General features: G+C 41.6%; 1 protein-coding gene across 2 annotated transcripts in view; it reads left to right on the top strand.

The window, feature by feature from the left end:
- ARK2N (arkadia (RNF111) N-terminal like PKA signaling regulator 2N) overlaps positions 1–23,156 on the top strand; it is a 62,853-nt gene extending 39,697 nt beyond the window's left edge. The window contains exons 3-6 of one of the 2 annotated variants that reach the window (XM_059725301.1): positions 5,580–5,762; positions 14,487–14,613; positions 20,149–20,334; positions 20,998–23,156. In XM_059725301.1, the coding sequence (XP_059581284.1) occupies positions 5,580–5,762; positions 14,487–14,613; positions 20,149–20,334; positions 20,998–21,031 (530 nt within the window). In that variant the 3' untranslated portion in view covers positions 21,032–23,156. Of the gene's footprint in view, positions 1–5,579; positions 5,763–14,486; positions 14,614–20,148 lie in introns of both variants that reach the window. The other variant, XM_059725302.1, reaches the window with a different exon arrangement.
- Positions 23,157–23,927: the final 771 nt, after the last annotated feature.

The raw sequence follows: 23,927 nt of genomic DNA, 5'->3' as shown, positions 1-23,927 counted from the left end.
GCTCTGACTTTGCTTTATATAATATGAAGCTTGCATTGTTTGTCATCTTAAAAATATAAAATTCTTTGGAGTCAAAATATCAGTGTATCTTGCCTAAAATTTAACTTTGCAAGAACTTTAGAGCCAAGTTCTTCAGTTCTTTCCCCTATGTTATTCAAATCGAGCTATATTATTATAATCATTTTACAGCTTTTAAACCTATAGCTTTGTAAAATTCCCCTTTTTTCATTTAAAATAATTTTGAAGCAAATCCTTTGAAGTAAATGGAGTTGCCTCCAATGCACATCAGATGTAAATGATGGAGTTTAGCTTTTTTTGTTTTTCTGATTTGTCCTTTGAGTTTTTTCAGTAGTTTTCATAGATACAAACAGATTCCTCTCAAGTTAGATTCATGCTGTTTTAAATACTACACAGCAGTATAGTTGTTCATATGAAAGATCCAAAAACAGTGCCTGTAGTAAGAATAGATCAATCCTTATCCTTATCTTATCCTTATAGATTGGTTTGCTAGTAACTGAGTACCCCATGTTGGCTTCTAATTTTTTTTCTCATGTTTCAGGAAAACATCTGAAACGGCTTTTTTTAACCTATTAGGAATTTACATACAGAAATAGCCCAGAATCCTAACCCAGAGCACTACGGTGGGATTTGGGAGCCCTAGAGTCTATTCCCACCTCAGCCTCCCTTCTGTTGGGTGGCCATGGGCAAGTCTTTTGATCACACTTTTTCTCAGTTTCCCTACCTTGAAAATGGGGTTAAATACAGTTAAACTCCTTTGTAAAATGCCTTGAGATCTCCTGACTATACCTTATTCACGTATAGCACTTTTTTAATTATATCTCCTTTGGAAACATTGGATATGTTTGCATGGCACTGCCTGCACTGTGTAGACTCCTACGTATGAGCTAATACATTTACAGGTAGCTTGTGGTGACCCTGCCCAGAACTGTTGTACCCTGTGGACACCCTTCATCACTAAGTGCTCCATGCTGCCTTTATGGTATGGATATGCAAACAATTTCTTGCACCATAAATAGGGGCGGGACTTTACTGTGCTTCACCTGCTCTGCAGTAGTAGCTGCTTATGCCAGACTATACTCCATGAAAAGTGGAAGTGGAAACCACAGCATGTGAAAGAGGTCAAAGTCACTCTGGCTTACCTTCTCCTTACCGCAGGTTAAGAATATGCATGCAAATAGTAGTTTCAGAGCAGTTGATGCCTAAGAGAGTCTTGCTGCCTTTTACTCATGGTAAATTATGTACAATGTCCTTTGTTTCCTATCCTGAACTTGTGCGGTCTAGTTGATGTTGATGGACAGCTGCTGTTTTACCACAAATGTGGCTGCATTTCATATGCAACCATCACTTTACCTGCAACTGGAACTGTAAAAGTTCATATTGTACTTCTGCTTATGTTGAATACTGTTTTAGCAAGAGTCAGAGGATAGACTACTGCTAATGGAAATAAACTTCTGCGTTTGGTCTTCTGTGTTCTGGATCTGGTAGGATGTTAGATATTTAAACGGTTAGCAAATCTGAGGAAGCGAGTTAACTGCACTGCAAACTTGAGCTAAAAGAATGAGGTCTAGGCTCCAAATCTAATAGCAGTAGACTGCAGTAGCGTTAATTCTGATTTACACTGTACAGTTGAGAACAGAATGGGACCCTTGATGGTTTTTGTCCTAGTGATGACCTCTGTCTTTGAAAGGAAAAGTCTTCATTTTTTGTACTGCTGACATTGAATGTCAACAGCTGTAATTTGTTGTTGGTATATGTTAATGATCAGCCTTATCTTTTCTCACCTTTATTGCTTCAGTCATGGATTTAAGCCTGCCACCAATGTAACTTTTCACCAATTCACCTAAATCAAGTCTCAGCAGACCTGATTTTTACAGAGAAAAGAAACTCTTTTGTTTGTCATACTGTCTGACTATAAAAAGTCTCCCATATCATGTATCTAGAATGTAATGTCTGATTGCGTCATCGCCTGCTTCAGTTTCAGTATCTCTTAAAATCCAGATGAACTGTCCAGTTCTCAAGACCGAATTAGAAAAAAATAAAGAGTGCTGTTTTTGTTTCACAAATTCTTTTCTCTCATTCATTTCATAGCAGGGGAAAAAGAAATCTTAGTCCTTACCTAGAGTAAATAGTCCTGATTTGTTGACAGTGCATGTTCTTTTGTTTGCAACATCAGTGTAAACCTGTCCAAAGAGTAATTTCTGCAGAAATCCAGTCATGTAAAAAAAGCATAGGAGCTTGCATGCAATTTCCAGCCCTTGTAGGGGAAAAAAGAATAAGACAGGAGGGTGTGGTGAGGGGGTGCACAGCTTTGGACCTAGGTAGGGTCCAGTCATGCCCCTCAGATACAATAAAGAGCATTCACATAAGGCTTGTGAAACAAGCCTTCAAAAGAGGACCCAAGTGGTACATAGAGCTTTTTTCCTACCCTTTTGGACAGAAAGGAATCTCACACTTCAGGCAGATCAGTTGTTTATCTCATAATTACCCAAAGTGTAGGATTCAGATTCCCAGTATGGAAACTAGCAGAGATGTTCCATTTGAAGCAGTGTTTTGGTGATGGGGTATGCCTATCTGCTGGGAATCAGATTGAGAAAACCACCTTTTAATTTGACATGGGCCCTGGATAGCCATCCGATTGCAGCATCTTTTAGTCTCTGGTGTTAAGAGCTGGAGGCAAAATTCTGGGACAGTAAAAATATTGAAAGTGCTATAGTCCTAGCATTGTTTTTAAATAGAAAATCTTAAGTTCCCTATTAATTTTATTTGTTTGTTCATTTACTTTCATGAGTACATTGCATGCAGGCATTTATTGCTGATCACCACCTTCATGCATGCTGACAGTTTTCAGGATTTTGTTTGAGCATTGCAGTCCATTAAGGTGACATAATTAGTCATTTGGTGGTGATAGGTTTAGATAGCTCTGATATGAAAGGGTCTTTCATTTCCATATATGATTTGAAAGGCAAGGCTGAGAAAAGCAAAAATATTCCCAATATGTGACTGGTTTGTAAACATTCAGCTTCTGTTAACTTGAGTTTTCAAGATACTTTAAACTTAAGTGACAAATGTAATGACAGTATGTAAATTATATTGAAAATATTGCTGTCTGTTTGCTGTATACTAAATTTAAGCTAAGTTATAAGGTGTGCTGTTTGGAAGTGTGGAAGATACAAGAGTGGAGCTACAGATAACAAGTTTATGCTTGTATTTCCTACTGATGAAGACTTTCACACAAGTTATTTCTATGGGTAGGTGATGAGAATATCACTCTGCATGTATATACATTTATTATACATTTTTTGCATGATTATACATGTAGGAGTGGTACAATTTTGACTTGAGACTGTTGATGCCTTTTGTTCAAATATAATTTGATTTGTGTAGGCGCATGTATCTAAATTTGGCTTGTACTGTTAGAAAAATTAATAAAAAAAAAAATCAAATGCCACACGAATTATTCACAGCTCCATAAATTTCAGTTCATAAATTCCTGAAAACATGGTCAAATAGTCAATATTGTACTTGACCCTCGTATCTTCTGCACTCAAGTATTTATTTTATAAACCATAAGGTATTTATATCATATCACACTGAACTCTGATGATAAAAAGACTGTGAAATTATTCCCCATATTGTAAATTTTGCATGTAATCTAGGCATGTCTGTAAAATAATAAACCAAATAGCAAGCAGCTTAATCCAAAAGTTGGTATCCTTGTACTTTCTACTTGCCTTTCTTAAAAAGCAAACGATCGTCTTTCAAGTAGAGATCAGGATTTTTTCCAGTTGCAATCATCAGTGTTTCACGTTGTGAAATGTTTGCTCTTTTATACATTGACATTTAACCTACCCATTTATTTTTATGTTGTCTGTTTTAAGTTTGTAATATAACAACAGTGCTTTATTCGGGGACAGGTCAGACCTGAAATGATTTGTGAAACACCATCCTGTTAGGGTGCAAAACTGATCCTCACTGGAGTTCAAGCTCCATAGTGTCATGCTTCAATGAAGTGTGTTGCTACCTGCAAAACAATTCTTTAAAATTGTTGTATTGGATTATCCATTTGCTGAATCAAATAAAAACAAAACGGACCCTGGTGGAAACAGCTGTGCAGTGACCCAAGTTTTAAGCTTTGATTGTACAATGATATCTCCCCTCCCCCCCCCCCCCCCCCCACGGTAACAAACACTTTTTCATGATGTACCCCTAGAAGACGCTAGTGTTTCCTGAATAAATGTTTCTTTTGGAGAAGCGCTTTTTTTATTTGTTTTATAATGTAGAAGGTTCTGTGCTACAAAATGTTAGTAGAAGCTTTCTTTGAATAACATGCTGAAAATGAAGGACCAGGTACTCCAAAGCATTATCCATTAAAACTCTAGTGGAATTAAAGTTTACAGCAATTGAGGCCTTGGCTCAGGCTATTTTAGTATTTTCCCATGTCTCAAATGTATAATTGCATTAAATGAAATCCTGGACCCACTGAAGGCAATGGGACTTGTACCATAGACTCCAGTAGAGCCAGAATTTCACTCTTTCCCCTCTGCCCTCTCTTGACTCATAAATTAGAGCCATGGGGGGGAGGGGGAGGGAGAGCTACTTTGAATGAAAACATGGACCTCTTCCAAATGACATTCTTTATGGTTTCTCCATTTGCTTTCAAATTAACTTTTAAATTAAATTTGACCTTAGTTTGAAGATGCTAGTTCTTTCAAAGAAAGTTGTTGCCTTCAGCACAAAAACAATCAAAATAACGTTCTTTTTCTTGTTTATCAATAATACGATGCAAGATACTAAAAATCTATATCCCTCTTTTGGTGGGAGCAGATTCATACTGTGAAAATACCGTGTTAAAAGCATATTTGTCACTATGTATCGCTTTTATTAGAAAACTACATTAGAAAGTGTATTTTCTTGTAAATTTTTATTTTGTTTTATTGCACTTAGTTATGGAAAAAAAATACACTAAAAGTTTGAAAAATTCCAGTGTCCTTGGCAGGTGAATGTTATGCATGCAGACTTGCCTAGTGTTAAACTTAACGTAGTTGAATCAGTTGCATAAGAAAGAGAGTTTTTCATCCAAATCAACCCCTAAACAAGGTTAAGATGTCATTTGAATTATTTAAAGAAAAAGAAAGAAAGTAAAAACCTCCGTAAATATTTTCTTTTGCCAAATTTAATGTCCTGCCATTTTAGAATATTATTTCTTGCTTAAGCCGAAACGTCTTATCCTTTTAGAACTATGAGTGTAACATTGTCAAATATGGAGACTTGACTGTGCCAATGTAAAGGATAATATATGAATAACTGATAGACGATGACAAGGCAAGCTTACGTGTCTGTTTTTAGTATCTTTTTATTGTATGCAAAGCTTAAAATGTTTTTATGGTCTTAGAATATCTTCTTCCAACTGAAGCTGAATCATGGCCCTACCTGTCTCTGACAGTTCCTTGAGACCATTTAGGAGAATGCAGCCTTTCTAGAATTAGTGATTTGTGTTTTAAAATATCTTTCCCAACATGTATACATCTAACATCCGTTGCTTTTCTTTTCCTCCTCAGATGGACCTCCAGTTGTAGCTCATTATGATATATCTGACACAAACTCTGATCCAGAAGTGGTAAATGTGGACACGCTTTTGGCGGCTGCAGTAGTTCAAGAGCACAATAATTCTGTAGGAAACCAGGACACAGCACCTACCTGGAGAACTCGAGGGATGCTGGAGGAACTGAATGCTGATGCAGGTTTGTCCAAATTACCCTTCTCTGGAGCTGTGGCGTGCAGGTGGTCTAACAGTGGCTATAGGATGTATGGAACAGCCAGTCTTATTGAAGAAACTTGAATTTAGGATGGACCTGGCTCTTATTTAGACACCAATTCTGCCAGCCTGTATTGTGCTGGGTATTTTCTGGCTCCACAACTAATTCTGTTGAAATAAATAAGACTCCTAATACATGGGACAATGCAGAATGAATAAAGGTGATGGTAGCAGGCCCTCTGTATGTATCGGCAACTAATAAAAGGGCAGGCGTTATACTTAAGTGTATAGTAAGATGTGACCCGCTAATATTGAGGATAACTGTAGTCTGTTTCTAATGAAAATTGAATCGCTCCCATAAACGCTTGCTTGTTTTTTAATACATTCCTAAAAGGAAAACCCAGCAAGGCTAACTTGCCTCTTCATTTGTTGGTGGCAAATAAAGTGAAGCTAGTACAATGTAGCATGTGTGCCTCTCTTGGATGAGACCTTTTGAAAGCCAAAGACTTGAATTCTGCAATGCAGTAGGCATTTTTGCACCAGGGTCAACAGAACAAGCTAGCACATACTTAACTTTAAGCTCTTAAGTAGTCATGTCAAAGGTAATCATGATTAAATTAAGTCTGTGCTTAAGATGAGGGGCAGGAAAGGTGTTGTGTGTCTTCAGGCCACTGACCAGGAAGAGCAGCTTGCTAGTGAGTGATGATATGAAAAGAACAGAGCGGAGAGCTTGTTCTGCTCTCAGAAGGTTTGCAGACTCTCGGTTTGTTGGACCATTTGTTCAGGGAGGAAAGTTGTAGGCGCCACTGAGAGTGGGCTGAGCAGTTTTTGCCAGTTCTGTTTGCCATATGGCTGGGATACATCAACTGAAGTTTCATTTCAGAAACTTGCAAATTAAACTTCTCTAGGTTGTTTATGGTTGCAAGAAAACTTTGCAGGATGAGACTTAAATGGAGCTGATGAAGTGCCCTCTGCTTTATGGTGGAAACAGATGTCACCTTTCATTGCCTTTGTGCCATCATGAACACTATTATGGCAGCACAAAGACCAAGGAAACAGATATCTGTGCCCCTTGCAATGTTGCAAATGCCCCAAATTTGTGGCCGTGGCAAAGGTATTAATTTGTACCGCTGCGTAGTGATGGGTGTCTGTTCACTTTATGGTGTGAGTGCCAGCAGCCTGGAGCTGCCTGCCCTCTCCAGCCACCCCAGGCAGGTGTTCTGGGAACTTGAGGAGCTCTTTCCTGTATACCCTGGAAATTCCCACCCAGGATCAGGCCCAGTCAGGCCCCAGAGGCACCTGCCCAGAGTTGCCTGCTCACAGAGGTGCACCTTGGGATCGTTGGGGTAAATTTCTATGAGGTGAGGAAAGGCAGAGGTTCCTGGGGTCATCTCAAAGAGGGAAAAACCAGACAGATGCTCCCAGGGCTTGAGGGGTGCAATACTGCACAGGAGTTCCTGGGGCATCTAGGACTGGGCCTCTCAAGCTTCATTGCCTGTCGTCCCACCCATTGATGCTGTGGGACAACAGGTGAAATGGATTGACTGTGGTGTGGCGCATCCCAGCAGAGCTGATCTGCTTCATTTGGTGACATCTGTTTCTAGCCTTAGTCTGCCTTCCTCTTTGTTCAATGTACTGGTATCTATATTGTGACAGTTCAGTGGGGCATCCAGTTGCTATCAGGGTTTGCTGGGGAAGGTTACAAATAATTCAGGCATTTCTTATTAAATGTAAAGTCACCATAGCCATAAAATGGAGATCCAAGGAAGACAAGTATTCCTTTCCAAGTGCCAAAAACCGTAATAGCCTCCTGTACACAACGCCAAATTTTCCTTTGTGCCAATAGCCTCAGCTGTCCCTTGTCAGCTTCTGAAACCTCTGGCTTTCCCCAGACAGATTTATTGATGTCAACTTTTGTTACACTATGAGTGTGTAGCATGTTGAAATATTTAGGGCTACATAGAATAAATTGAGTCCCTTGAAAGACATGAAGTGTAGTGGACTAGAATTTAGTTGCAGGAGAACAGAGAGGGGGAAGCAGGTGCGGGGTGAATAGTATGGTACACATCCTGGCCATATTTTTAGGTCTAGCTTCTTGGGGCAGGGAGCCTTGGTTATCCTAATATTTGGAGAGCTGGGAGCTTTGGTTTTATGTGGCGATTCTAAAAGGTATTTTCAAGGCAGGTGATCATAAATGGTTTCTGAATACATTCAGGGTGCAAATATTGTTCAGCTTTTTAATCAGTCACATATGAAGATGAAATGAGGGAAACCTAGAAAATGTAGAAGTGATGTTATCTCCATTCAGGTGGAAACGGCGTCATAATTGCATGTTATTTTTCTGTATTTAAAAAAACAGAAGATACTCTTGGTCTGATCTGTGCTGAATCTGTGAGGCTTTCTTTTCTGTGACCTAATAACATTGGTGAAACCAGCACTGCACGTGCTGCCATCCCTTGGCAAGTTCTGAAGTATTCTGCAGTGTTTATCAGCTCCAGGAAAGGCAAGTCTTTGAAAATTCTCCAAATAAGTGGGAACAGCACAAGTACATACAATCTAGGTTTATCAACATAAAACTCTAGGTCAGTGACTCGCCATGAGATCCTTTGAAAGGTGCCAGGGGTTGTGAGGAGATAAGCAGATAAGTGCAGACTTGGACTTGTCCTTGCATGGCTGATTGCCCACCCCCACTGGCCCCTTTACGAGGAAGTAAGCAATGCAGTGGCCAGCCAGGCAGACAACATGCTGGCATGCATCAACCGCTGCATCTCGTGTAAAACTAAGGAAGTGATACTCCCACTGTACTCAGCACTGGTGAGACCGTAGTTGGAGTACTATGTTCAGTTCTGGGTGCCATGCTTCAATGAGGGTGTGGAAAACCTTGAGAGGGTCCAGAGCAGAGCCACCATATGATCAGGTACTTGCAAGGCAAGCCATATGAGGAAGGACTGAGGGACCTGGGCCTCTCTAGCCTAAAGAAGAGAAGGTTGAAAGAGGACTTGATAGCGACTTACTGCTATACCAGAGGAGTACATCAGGAGTTCGGTGAACAGCTGTTCACTAGGGCATCCCCGGTGAAGACCAGGACCAATGGATATAAACTCCTGGAAGGCTGCTTCAAGCTTAATACCAGGAAAAACTCCTTCACTGTCAGGGTGTCCAGACTGTGAAATAAATTCCCTCCAGTGCTGTTGCAGTCACCTACCCTGGAGGTTTTCAAGAGGAGACTGGACAATCACCTTGCTGGGGTCGTCTAGCCCCAGTTGTCTTCCTGCCTAGAGTGGGGAGGCTGGACCTGATGATCTGCAAGGTCCCTTCCAGCCCCTAACAATCTATGAATAAGTACTATAATGCATGCATTTAAGTTTTTTAAACTAGTTGCCACTCAATTCACAAAAGTTATGAAGAGGTACCATAAGTCCAAAAAGATGGAGAACCACTGCTCTAGGTTAACTGGAGTCAGGGATATACAGTAACATTCGAAGTATTGTGAATGCAAGGCAGGTGAGGACCTATGTGAAATGTGCGTTTCCTGAACTTGGTGGAGAGTTGCTAGTCCCAAAGCTTGTATAAACTAATTGCTGTTTTCCAGTCTCACTGTCCTTTTCTGTTGTGTCCAGGACAGATTAAGTTGGAACACAGTATTTTCAAGCCCCTTAAGTAGCCTTTGTCTTCATCCAACCTCTTTCTAGAAAACCACCGGCTTTTTGGGTAGTAGTCTATACCACGTTCTGTTCAGTTAGTGTTGCTGTTTTAATGAAGTGCTGCGGGAGGGCTAATAACTGCAGGCGGTAATAGCCACATTCATGCACATGCGATCATGCCACAGTGTAGTGCTACACGTGTTGAGAAGCAGATCTCTTGGCTGTCTCCCAAACAGAAAGCAGTATAGCCACTTGTGTAGCACTGTGCCCTGTCTCAGAGCAGATCCAACAGGACAGTGCCTGGAGCTTGAAGCTGCAGGAAAGTCTTGGTGAGGTTTGGGGAGCGGGGACAGTTGACCTATTCAGGATTCACTTTCCAAATCCAGAACAAAAGGGTCTTTGGGGACACTAAGACACAACATTGAAATCCTGGACTCTCCTGAAAAATCAGGAGTCCAGAAAAATCCTGGGGTCCTGCAGGGCTCCGTCCTTGGACAGATACTCTTCAATGTCTTCATCAATGACTTGGACGAGGGAGTGAAGTGTACTCTGTCCAAGTTTGCGCGTGACACAAAACTGTGGGGAGAAGTGGACACGCTGGAGGGCAGGGAACTAGTGGACTCCAAGATGAATGCGAGTCGTCAGTGTGACGAAGTCATCAGCAAAGCTAACTGCACTTCATCATGCATCAGCAGATGCATGACAAGCAGAACCAAGGAGGTGATACTTCCTTCCCCTCTATCGGGCAGTTGGAGTACTGCGTCCAGTTTTGGGCACCACACTTTGGGGGATGTGGATAACCTAGAGATGGTCCAGAGAAGGGCCACTCGTATGGTTAAGGACTTGCAAGCCAAGCCCTACGAGGAGAGGCTAGGGCACCTGGACCGCTCCAGCCTCTGCAAGAGAAGGTTGAGAGGCGACCTTGTGACTGCCTATAAATTCATCATGGGGGCGCAGAAGGGAATTGGTGAGGCTCTACTCACCAAGGCGACCCTGGGGGTTACAAGAAATAATGGCTATAAGCTAGCAGTGAGCAGATTTAGATTGGACATTAGGAAGAATTTCTTCACAGTTACGAGTGGCCAAAATCTGGAATGGGCTCCTAAGGGAGGTGGTGCTCTCCCCTACCCTGGGGGTCTTCAAGAGGAGGTTAGATAGGCATCTGGCTGTGGTCATCTGACCCTAACATCTCTGAATCTATGAATTAGGACAGTTGGTGGCTTCCATGTATTCAGAGGTGTAACTGGCAAGTACTGCTCCCTGGAAAGTGTTAGTTCACGGTTCAGATCAGTGGCCAGAGCTTTATTTCTGCACAGGGGTGGCATCTTCCCCACCATGACACAGACCACCAGTTTTTGGTGCAAAAACAAAGGAGCTGATATCCCTGTGTCCTGTTCCCTGTCACCACTCTCTTACAGCAGTGAATCTCTGGCTGCTGCTTCTCCTATACTGCCACCTCCTCCCACTCTCAGGGCCACTGCAGGGAAGGTGCAGGACTATATTTGCATCTCCCTCACCCAGGGCTCATGTGTCACTCATCAACCCATTGCTGAACTACTGAGTTTATCTAAAAGTTTGGGGCATCACTGGGTAAATGCGATTGCACTTTTCTTGTCCCAAAAAACTATCTTCTCCTTTGGAGAAATGTCCCGGCCATTTGGGTATACCTTCTGGGATCATATGAGAAATGGTAGGGATGATTTCTCTGGGATTTAAGTGGAAAATGACTCCTAGGAGGTTGTGGCTAAGCAAATATTTTGGGTGCTTCTGCTAGTGCTGACCTTGTACGGTAAACAAAATACCTCTTGTGCACGTCCACCTGATGCTAAGGAAAGCAAGACATTGGCAGACTAGGTATGTTACTAGACATAGAATTTGTGTGCTAGACTTGCGCTTCCTAGATGTGGTTCATCCTGTTGGCCACAATCCTGACCTGTACTCTGATGGAAGTGCATCTTTTTCTATTGCCTCTGTTAATCATGGTTTCACTGTTGCCAGCTCCTTTCAGGTCTTTGTGTTTGGAGTTATTAAGCAGTGGTCTTATCTAACCCTGTTCCTTGGCACTTCCATTTCATGCTTCACAACATGCCAGACACTTCTAGCTGAAAAATTATGCATCTACAATCCAATATTTGGGATTGCTGGCAATCTGCTAACATTTTCTTAGGGATGCCCAATTGCACTTGAATGAAGAGAGTATTCAGCCTTGACTATTTACTCATTTAAAGGCAGCTCACAACTTGTCTTTTTTTCTTTATATTTTATATATTTTAAGGTGGAAGCCCCCCATATGTATCTGAGGCCAGGACTTTCCTTCCCTTTCTAACCCCATTCGCAAGTCATCCCAAAAGCAGTTACCAAGGAGGCTGGGTCAGTCTCATTAAGTATGGTGAGGTAGCCACCCAAATTCAATCATAGACATGGAAGATACAGAAACTTTATTAAGTCATCTAATCTGTTCCCCCCACGGAGCAGGGTTATTTCCATCGGTGTGTTCTCTGGCCTTGAATTTTGTCGTGCCCACTTTTTAAAAAATTTTCAGTGGTGTGGTTTCCAACAGCCTCCCAAGATGTTATTCCACTGTCTTAATAGACTTCACTATTAGTAAGTTTTCTCTGGTGTTCATCCTAAATGTAATTCCTTCTTACTCCAAGCTTATTTACGCCTTGCACCACCCTCAAGTACAAGTTTTAAAAGTGCTTAGGCTTTCTTATTGGTAAAAGTTATGATGTCTCGTCCTCTTCCTGCCCGTCCTCCATTTTCCCTTTAGCTGGTGGTCAGCCAAGCTAGATATCCTGTCTGATTTATTTTTCCTTTATATACTCCTCTTGTTGAATGATACAGTTGTGTGAGCTACTTCCTTACACAATAGAAAAAGCAAGCTTTTTTTTTCTTTAAGGCTGTCCAACATCCTCAGATCACCACTTAACACTTAAGAGATACAGACTTTAATTTTCCTTGGTGACTGGGAGTAGTTGATTTTTTACGGGATCTATCACCATAGTACCAACGGCTTTTTGGGTCTGATTATCTCTCTTAGGTGTTTCTGTGCGTATGTTATCTAATATCTCTCAAACAGAGCTTCACTGTAAGATTCAGTGTGTTCCATTTAGAGTTAGGGCTTTGTCTGCTGTGCATTGTTAACGTAGCACATGGCAGGATATGTAAAACCTCACTGCTTTCTACTTATGGTCTCCTTAATGAATCCCTCAAATGAATAATCCCTGAGGGAGCCTATTAAAACAACAACTCTGCCCTACACAGATCTTTACAAAACTTATAAAAACACTTGTTTTTTTAAATCAAATCCCCAGAAATAGCTTTGTATATTGCATGCATATTTCTAATGCATCTGTTGTCCTGTATTATTCAGACTGTACTTTTGAAGTCTACAGGGCCATTTGTAATAAAAATATCTGAACTATTTTCATGCAAGCATGACTCCAGTAAAAACTACTACTGCATGTTTAGCATCAGGTTTCCTCTTAAATGCCTTTTAAAATAAATTAATTGGTAATAACAAGTTCTGTAACAGTTAAAATCTTCATTATCCCCATGGAAGATGCAGGTAGGTGGTAGCCATTATAAGTGTGTCTGCATCTCTACTCTCACGGACCCAGAGGGACAGATTTCCAGCTTCAGCTTCCTCCGTGCAAAAATGAAGTTGATTTCCTAGATATGGGGACTTAACTATCTTTAACTTTCCCTGAGCCTGATTAAGGGTATGTGAGCCTGAAAGCTTTCAGAAAAAGTTATATCCTTTTGCAATTTCTCAGTTGGTCTAATGCAAGGGGTATCATCTCTGAACCAAGAGTTCTAGAGTTTTGCATTCTGCATCTCCTACACATTTATGTTAGGTCACCTCCATGGATAATAGTTCAGTTTTCATGTCTCTTTCTTTGATAAGACTTATAAAGGTCAAATATGGCGATTTTGTTTTCATTAGGAAGACCCCTGTGTCCTAGGAATAGCCATTTGAGATGACCAACTTTTCCTAAACCATCAGACAGTCTTATATGGAACGAGTCCTGGTTTCTGCTGAGCATGGCTGGTTTTGTAGCGACAGCTTAAAGATGGCAGAATGTGGTCGAGTGGCTAGAAGAAAGTTTTCAACACAAAACTGCCTGTTTTGTTGGTTAGGTGCCCCAGGTTAGGTGTTTAGCTTAGCTGACCACCAGCTAAGGGGGAAATGGAAGAGGAGGAGGAAGGGGCAGCTAAGCTAAACACCTAATCTGGGGCATCTAACTGCTGTTTAGAAAACCGCTAAGCCCTTGGAGAACTGGTTATACCTTAGGGTGGTTCAAACAGGCAGGACAGACTACTAGTCCTAGAGAAGGCTCCTCCCCAGCTGGGCAGTGGAATGGAGATGTGGGGTGAAATCCTAGGAGAGAGTTTGAGTCCTAGCCAAGACAGCTTCCCTGCTGGGAGGCACTGACAGTCAGAAACTTTCCCTCCTTTAGAATAAGGTACAGTTTAGCCTGGATGTAGCTTGTCTCCAGGTAGTAAAGGGGTAAGTTTATTTGTAATGTATTACAGGCAAAGAACCCAATTCTTTTAGAGATGGGAAGCTTTTGATACACTAATATTAGGTATTATTTATGGTTATGTGACAGCTTCATTGCCTAAACCGGGACGTCCAACTGGTGGCCTTTGGGCTGAATGTAGCCCCCAAGGGGTTAATTTACAGGCCCTGGGCTCCCTCTGTACCCCGATTGCCCTGGTTGCAGTAGGTTGGGGTGGGGGTGGGGAAGCCTGCACTGCCCGTGTACAGTGCAGTGGTGGGGGATACCCCTGAGGGTGACACTTGGCTCACACTGGTCCCTGTACTAGGAGAAGTTAGCCCTGGCCAAAACCATTAAAAACCCCATTGGACAAATCCTGTGTATATCCAATATCAAAGCTATCCTGCTTTAGCAGAGAACAGCACAAGCTGATCTAACTGGTCTTTCCAGTCTTAGGTACTTTGATTTGTGCTTAGTTTGAGGAGAAATATTTTTCCCCAATGGATTTGCAAGTTGTGAAGGATGTTAAAATTCTGAATCTGTTTGTATTTTCCTTCTGTACAGGCCACTTGGATCCAGGATTCCTAGCAAGCGAAAAGACCACTTGTGGCAATGCCCAGATCAATGAAGAAATTAATATTGCCTCTTCTGATAGTGAAGTGGAGATTGTGGGAGTTCAGGAACATGCAAGGTACTCGTTTTTTTTTTTTCCTTTTGATGTGGAGTCCTTTATTTTATCAGGACTGTCAAGGAAAATGCAGGCTGAATTGTAATGTTACAGCTCTTCAACCATGACTGATGCCAGAAGTCCAAAAGACATATGCTGTTCTTGTGCTTTGCCCATCACTTTCGTATCGAAGTGCCTACTTTCTTTAGTCTGGTAATGTCTGGTATTGTTTCCACATTAAGTGTTTTTGGTTTGATATCAGATACACTAATAGGCTAAGTATTGCTGCTACTGGAATCACTTGCTTAATTCATCTCTGTGCATATGAAAACATTAATAGGCTAGAAAATGTTTTGTGTGTTTAAGGGCTTCCTGTGTGCAAGTATGTATGCGTGTTTTTACAGTTGGTTCCCTTTAAACAATGTATATTAAGAGTTGTCAGGATAGTTGATTTCATTCCTTATTTTAAGAAGGAGGAAGGCTGTATACACTGTAACAGTTAATGTTGTAAATGTAAGGAAGCCTGCTGGATTTTAAATTTGCCTATTGCTTATGGATGTTAATTTTATTTGAAGATGCAGGCCAGTCCCACCTGGAGATCAGAGTTTAGGATCATAAGATTCCTCAGGTGGCCTCGCTTCCATGTTTGAATTTAAGCTTCACTTATCCCTTTCCTTTCGATGCTTCCTTTCACCGTTTAGTTGGTTCATGATTCCATAAGCCTGTTAAGATTGGGACATAGACATGCCTTTTTTCAGCCCGTGGAGCTGAAATTGTGGTAAAACACAATTGAGGTTGTGCAGGGAATCAGTTAGGCAGGCCAAGGCAGGACTGGAGCTTAGGTTGGCTACAACAATCAAGGACAATAAAAAGTCCTTCTACAGCTACATAGCCAGCAAAAGGAAGGCGTGGAGTAACATAGGGTCCCTGCAGGACAAATCGGGACAGTTGGTGGTGGACACAAGGAAAAAGGCGCAGAGCTCTTCCATGAGTTCTTTGCTTCAGTATTCCTAAGTACTGATAAAGACAATCCCCGCATCTTGAGCATAGACAGATGGCCAAAAGGCACCAGACCGCCAACGGTTAATGCTGACTTAGTTAAGGAGCACTTGGAGGGGCTGGATGGGTACAAGTCAGCCAGCCCAGATGACCTCCATCCACAGGTGCTGAACGAATTGGCCAGTGTCATAGCTGAGCCACTGGCATGGTTGTCTGGGCATTCATGGTGCTCTGGCCAGGTCCCTGAGGATTGGAAAAGGGCCAATGTGGTGCCCATTTTTCAAGAAGGGGAGATGGGATGAGTTGGGTAACTTTAGGCCAGTCAGTCTTGCCTCTGTCCTTGGGAAAATACTGGAAAAATCATCAAAGAGCACATTTGTGAAGGCCCAGCAGGGGAAATGATGCTGAAGGGAAACCAGCATGATCACAGGTAGATCCTGCCTGACAAACCTTGTAACCTTTTATGACCAGGTCACACACTGCCTTGATACAGGAGCTGAGGCTGATGTCATCTACCTGGACTTTAAGATGGGGTGTAGGTTGAAGCCATGTTGGTCTAAGGACATAGGCAGACAAGGTTCGTCAGGCTAAGGAAGTTTCAGCAGTTGGTGCGTGCTCTTTCTGGATGGAATGAAAAGTAAAGACTTTTTTTTTTTTACTTTTCTTTACTTTTCATTCCATCCAGAAAGAGCACGCACCAACTGCTGAAACTTCCTTAGCCTGACGAAGGGTTTTTGAACCCGAAAGCTTGCTTAATAATTGTTTTCCAACTATTTAAGTTGGTCTAATAAAAGATATCAGATTCACCCAAAGAACCTTGTCTGCCTATGGACTTTAAGAAGGCCTTTGATACAGTTTTGCATCCTATTCTCATAAGAATATAGGAATAGGAGCACCCTCTCCAAGTTCACAGATGATACCAAGTTATGGGGCAAAGTTAACACACCGCAGGGCAGGGAGCAGATACAGGTCGATCTGGACAGGTTAGATCAATGGGCAGAACAAAATAGGATGCAATTCAACAAAGATAAATGTAAGGTACTCCACCTAGGGAGGAGGAATCCCCAGCACATCTATAGGTTGGGGGATGACCTCCTCAACGGCTGAGAGGGATCTTGGAGTCATAGTTGACTCCAAGATGAACATGAGCCGGCAGTGTAACGAGGCCATCAACAAAGCCAGTTGCACCTTGTCGTGTATTAGCAGATGCATGACCAACCGATCGAGGGAGGTGATGCTCCCCCTCCATGCACACTGGTCAGGCTGCAGTTGGAGTACTGTGTCCAGTTCTGGGCGCCGCACTTCAAGAGGGACACGGAGAATCTGGAGAGGGTTGCATGATTAGTGGCCTCCGTGAAAGACCCTGTGAAGGGAGGTTGAGGGATCTGGATCTCTTCAGCCTCCACAAGAGACGTCTGAGGGGAGACCTTGTAGCCGCTTATACGTTTATCAAGGGAGGACAACTGGCAAGCGGAGATGCACTATTTACCAGAGCACCCCTAGGAGTAACTAGGAATAATGGGTGCAAACTAGTGGAGAGTAGATTCAGGTTGGACATTAGGAAGAAATTTTTTACAGTGAGGGTGGCCAGAGTCTGGAACGGGATGCCAAGAGAGGTGGTGCTGTCACCTAACTTTGAGGTCTTCTAGAGGAGGCTAGATAGACACCTGGCTGGGGTCGTTTGACCTTGGTTCGCTTTCCTGCCCGGGGCAGGGGGTCAGACACGGTGATCCTTTGTGGTCCCTTCCGACTCTACAGTCTATGAATTGTGTACACAAAGTGCTGCTTGGAACATGCATAGGCAGCCTGTGGCCTGGGTGGGGTGGGCAGGGATGCGTCGTGGCAGGGGTAACATAACCAGAGCTCTGTACCCTGTGTACTCTTTCACAGGGCTGGGGACGAAGTATCCAATGTGCAGCATCCACGTTGTGTCCTTTATGGTCTTGGACACAACGTAGCCCTGTGGCATTTGGGGTGGGGAGGAATATAAGAATGACAGAGTCTTATGGCGTGTTGAGAAACCTTTTGGGGTGTGTCCTGGTTGGGAATAAATGAATTTTGTAGGCACTGTCCCAGTTGAATTTCATCCAGTACATTTACTCCATGTGAAAACTTGCTTGTAGTAGAGGACTTGTCAATGCCATTTACTAGTTTGCATCAGCATTGGTAAATGCCATTGAGACAAAACTGTGCGAGGATTCCTGTCGTGATTCAATACGCAGTTACTAGTGAAGGCTATATTTAGTGGGCATCGGGTTGTTCATGCAGGGGTGCAATTCCAGGCTCTTCAACAATAGAGACTGGTTAGAAACTCATTTCACGCTTCTTTTTTACTTGAGTCATCTTCGGCTGCATTTTTCCTTTGTGCTCGTCACCATTTTGCCATGTCTGGGGAGACCGTATCTCATCGGTTCCTTTTGAAAGTTGCATCTTGTGGTTGTTTGCATCCTATTTAGAATTTTGTTTCTCTTTCAGGTCTAGGCTTGCAGTTATGAAGTATTGATGGGCTTCTGGCAGGGTTGTCGTTTGGAAAAGGTTTTAGGTTTTTGATCAGTACTTTCTGCATGCTTCTTGAGAGATTTGGGTTCAGTTCTGTTGCTTACACTGTTTATTTTTTACGTGCTCCATCTTCCATATTGTTGCTGAATTGGCATGGGATATTAAACTCTTGAGTTTGTCTCTTTCATTTGTCAGTTTCCAGATTCTTAGTGAGTTGGTGGTGATTTTCATCATTCAAAACTATTGGGCATTTCCTAGAACACAGCCCTTTTGATGGTCATGTGCTGTTTTCGTTGAGTTTTGTTTAATTTTGTTTAATAGATTTCTTTTCATGCATGTATGTAAAACAGTCTTCCATTGTTTCTCCCTGTTTTGGTTTTGTTGCCTTTTACTTGAAGATGTCTCTGGCTTAGCCACGGGTTGGAAAGCATGTTTCTTGAGCTATGTTTGATTGAACCTTTTGCTCTTGGCTGCTTTGTGTGAATTGTTCAAGGGTGTGACTTTTTTTTGTTTTGGTCAAGTATCATTTCCATGCAGCATTTCATAGACAGGTTTTTGTCCTCTTCAGGGGGAGAAGATACTTTGGGGTTTTAGGTGCCTAAGAAGCTGTTGTTTTACACCGGGATGCTGCATTGTAATGGTGATCCTAGGGACATGTTCCAGTATCATACAATACATTTTCTTTGGCCACTATGTTATGACTAAAAAGCATTTAAAAGAAATCCTAAATACTGGATATGAACTCAAACCTTCCACTGCATACAGGGAACCTTTGACAGATATTGTTGGTCCCCAAAATACATGAGGAAAGCAAGAGCTTGAGAAGCCATCCTGAACTTTTATGTAGCTAAATAGCATATTAAAAGAAGAATAGGGTAGATGAATGCTGCGTTCTGATCTTTTAAGGAGTGGTAAAGGAAATTTGATTTCTCTTAAATTTATTTTGAGCAAAGGAAGATTGTCACCAAACAGAATTAGAAAAATCTCAACCTCCCCCCCTTAGAGAAGAGTGGGAAATGTAACCTGAGCTGTTGTAATTTTTTTCCAAACTGCATCATTTAAAATTGAAAACATGCACGCATGCATATATGCATGTCTGTACACACACGTTGTAATAAACAGCAGGATGGGATAAAGGTTTTACTAGCATTTATTTAAGAACACTGCCAGTGAATGATGTGACAGTCCTAAAAGAGTGCCAATCGCATATCATCCATTTTCTAGTTTATCTTCCTAATTATGAGCACTTCTCATGACACATACCCATATGCGCTATAACAGCGAGAAGTAAGATGCAAATTAGCATAATTTAAGTGTGATTTAAAGTGTTCACGCATGTATTTAACTTTAAATGTGATGAAGTCTCATTTACTCGAATGATTACAAGGATAAGTGATTTGCTGAATTAGGACCTTAGGTTTGTTCAGTACAGTAAACTGGTATTCGCCCAGATTTTGGCAATCTTGAATTAAGTCAAACAAAGGGAATGGCTTTATTTTTAAAATACATATACAATACACAGTTAGTTGTCATCTGGAATAATGGTAATATATGTAATATAAAGATAATTATGTCCTCTGTTAATAGGGACCTGTTTTCATAAATGGAAATGTTCTTTTTCTTGTCATGGTTTGCACCATAGAAAAAGTCCTTTAAAGTCCAGGGCCAACCCCCAGGCTGGACTTTCCAGCAGACAAACTGTTTCTTTGCCCCAAGACTGGGTGGGTTTCCAACTAGATCATGATGCCACATGCTGTTGGGCAGATTATCTCCTGTAATGCGCATGTATGGTTCCCAGTGACTTCATCAGGGCCTCACTCATATCCACTGGCAGAAGCTATTTATTTTTTGGTCTGCAGGTCAAGGGCTTTCAGGTCAGCATGTGTTGAAAAGCTGTAGCAAGTCCTGTGAGCGAGCTCACAAATGGAAAAGGTTGTGAGCAAATTTTGGGGAGAGATGTATGTTAATCACGTGTAAATTAACCCCTTGAAACATTGCAGCTGAGATTTGCGTGGAACACTGATAGCAGTGCTAATATTTGTGCTCTTTGCTTTACTACAGGTGTGTACACCCTCGGGGAGGGGTGATTCAGAGTGTGTCTTCCTGGAAGCATGGCTCAGGCTCGCAGTACATTAGCACTCGACAAACACAATCATGGACAGCTGTGACCCCCCAGCAGAATTGGTCTTCACCCCCAGAAGTAGTTGATCTCACATTGGATGAGGACACCAGGCGCAAATATCTACTGTAATGCAATGTCACTGTGTTTTTGCCCCTGCCTTTCCCCTTTGTGGCCCAGAAGTTCATTGTTATAGCTTCAGCTTCAGAAGCCTTGTTCCTGGCGTTAGGAATCCAAACTCATGGAGAAGTTGGTTTTCCATAAGAATGCGGTGTAATTTTAATATCACTTACCTTCTCAAAGGAAGATTTTTCCCAGTATGAAAACTTGGTAGCACTGAATTTAAATGACAACTACAGATGTGCATAATGTGCGCGTGTGAATCTGAAGAAATAATTGTGTATACAGTTGCGGCCTCCCACCCTCTCCCATCTCTGACATCAAAATTATTTAAATTTATCAATACATTGATTTTGTTAGTAGAAGTTAGTGGTTTTGCTGTGTGAGCATCAGTAAGTTTAAGCGGTGCTGGGGCCCTGTTAACTTCACTGGAACTGCAGGTGCTCAGCATTTCTGAAAATAGGGCCAAGAGTATTTTATATCCAGGCTGATTTGGTCATTTGATACAAAAGGCCCTTGACATGTGCACTGAAACAGCTTTTTAATTAAAAGGGGTTTTTATTTTCTATGTAATTTATAGTTTACATGCTAGTCAGTGCTTCTAGTCTTCTGTCTACCTGACTGCCGTGCTTTACTGGTCATTTCATGCCTCTTGTGTTTTTTTTTAATAGTGACTTCAGAGCAGCTGATCATCGCAAAGTATAAGAAAGTAGAGCATCATAAAAAGGCTGAGCCCTCCACGCCCGTTTTTAAAATAGCTGTATACCTGGCATTTTAAGATCTTGTTTTTTAACTCTGTCTCCCAGTTCTCCTTCTGGAACGTTTTCTCATGCTTCTCTCTCGTTTCCTTTCCCTTTCTTCAAATCCTGTAAGGCCCCATTCCAGCCAAGTACTTTACCAGATGTGTAACTTGAAGCCCTGAAGTAACCCCCCTTGGAGTCAGCGGGCTGCTCAGATGTGTGAAACTGTGGCTGATACTAAAGTATTTAGCAGGACCGAGGCCAAAAGTTGTCATCCTTTGTTCTGGGCAGAAGTTGTCAGCCTTTGTTCTAAGCAGTTCTGCCCTGGTCTCCTAACCCCTGGGCCAAGCCTCAAGATAGTTTTTGAATCTCCCTTCAGGGTCTCATCCTGGAAACACTTGCTATTAGAGTGTGGAGCTTACTACAGCAAAAAAAAAAAAAAAATAAAATAAAACAAAATGGATAGCTCGTTCTTCAGCTGTAGTCCTTGTAGTGAGCATTGGCATTTCTGGCCCTTAATCTGTTACAGTGACTCTTGTTCAAGGCAAAAACCAAAGACTAAAAACAAGAAGGTATCCACTTTAAACATCGCCTGTGCAATTAAAATGTATCATTTTCTGATCAAAATACTTTAAATGCATTTTTTACAATGCAGACATGGGGGTTTTTACCACCTAGGGGTTAAACCATATGATAGATGGGACAACTTGCATCCTATTTTAGTTTAGTATTAGTTTGGGCAGCACACAATTTGCTTGGCTTGCAAAAATCTGCATATTTGACAAGTTTTCTTTTTGGTGGCACAGATTTCTTTTTTTTAATTGATTAAATATATTTAATAACAATGTTTCTTTGCTTCAAAAAGTGGAAAAGTTATGATTGCACTTTAAAGAATACCTTGGTAACAAATTTGTGTTCTGGCCTACAGGTTTCTAAAACAATTATACTGTGATCAGTGTATTGCATGCCCATAACCTGAAGTACTTGGTACTTCTCCTCACTTGTGTCTTTGTTTGGGGCTGGGAGGGAGTGGAGTGAGTGTGATCCCTACTCATTGCAACAGAGAGAAGTCTGTAATCCTGGCACACTATAGTAATAGTGGCTATTGATCTTTTTATGCTAACTTGCTAATTGCATAACTCTTCCATCATTTTAGCAAACTGGCACCCTAAGGTAAATTAACTTGGAAAGTTGATTTAGTGTGGCTGCTTTTTACTGTTTCATGAAGTTGTCTTTTAAAGCTCAGTTTCTAAGAAAGCTGCAGGGACCTATTCATAGTCCTTCCATTAAAAAAAAATGCAAACTAATTCTGTTTTCAGTTTGTATATGATGTGACTTCCATGTGTATATAAAAATGACTGCGTCCTAACTAAACTTCCTCCAATTGTGCACTGTGTTTGTTTAAACAAATCACGTATTTTAGCCTGATGCCGGTTTTCTTTTATTTAAGACACTACATATTTCTTTGACTCTTTTAACAAATTTTAAAGGGTATTGATCTGAAAACCACAATCACTGGATAGCTAAGACCTGTTTCTTTTTTGGTTTTTTTGGGGGTGGGGGAGGGATGGGATTTTTTTTTTTTTTTTAGGGGGAGCAAGTTGTGCCTCGACATTTTTTTGCTCCTCTCAACAGGAAAGTGAAATATTAGCCATTGTATGGCTAAGAACCAATGCACTTGGGGCCTGATCCAAAACCCATTGAAGTCAATGGTGAGCTTTTCCATTCATTTCAGTGTGCATTGGCTCAAGCCTTTTATGGTTCAGCAGTTCCTCTGTTGCTGGAGTTTGAACTTGGAATCTTCTGTAGTGAAGACAAATCATTACTTAGAGTTAAATGTTGAAATGTGCAACTCGAGTTAAAAATTTGGTTCTTCTTGACACTCATTATTTAGTTCTCTTTTCCATCTAGTATTTAATGGTCTTTGGAGAAAAAAATAATAATAAAAGAGTGTTATATATATAAATATATATAAATATATATATTTTTGGTGCAAGATGAGACCTTCTGTTTTTGAAACAAGTCTGTAGCATAAAGGTTAAACTATTTTAAGACAAAATAAAATAAAATAGAGTGTATTATTTAAACAATATTATCTTGTGTGGGATTTTTTTCTACTTTCACTTAATGTGTTGATACTTTGGATGTCCATAAAATAAAGACCAAGCTCTGAAATTTGGTTCTATAGCTTCAGAATTCAGTCCTATTCCCTCCTTTAACATCTTCCTTGATAGATAGAAATAGATGTTGTGGTGTTTTCATTTTTTTTCCTGATCCCAAAGGCATCCTTTTACTTCATATGCAGTCCAGTATGACTATTATGGATTATAGCACTGGTGGAAGTTGATTTACAGCAGTGGTCTCCAGCCTTTTTAAGTAGATACCTTTTGGCATTTAAAAGCAACTCAAGATCTATCATGTGCCCAGCAGGTAAGTCTGTGGGGAGGGGAGGGTGGGGGGCAGATCAAGGCAGAGGGAGAAAAAATTGTTTGGGAGTGCACCTCCCCAGCAGGTAAGTCCAACCCAGCCAGGGCCCCACTCAACTTACCTCGGTCCTGCCTCTGCGGCACTGTCCCTCACCGTGGGGGGCCTCAATCTAGCCCCCGCCCCTTCCCTCCCTCACGGACTGACCTGCTGGGCTGGGGCAGGTGTGTACTCAGCCCCCAACCCCAGCCTTGGATCGACTCCAAAAGGCTCCAAGATCTACTGGTGGATCAAGAGCCACTGGTTGGTGACCACCGATTTACAGGCACTAGAGACAGGACCTAGCTAGATATGGGTATTAAAAATGCAGACTTCCACCTGGCCATGTGCCTTCTACCCAACTTCAAATTTATCTGCTGATACTCCCTCTCTAGATG

Source organism: Alligator mississippiensis, chromosome 3, assembly GCF_030867095.1.
Source record: "Alligator mississippiensis isolate rAllMis1 chromosome 3, rAllMis1, whole genome shotgun sequence".
NCBI classification, from domain to species: domain Eukaryota; kingdom Metazoa; phylum Chordata; order Crocodylia; family Alligatoridae; genus Alligator; species Alligator mississippiensis.
This window is presented reverse-complemented; position numbering and strand designations above follow the sequence as displayed.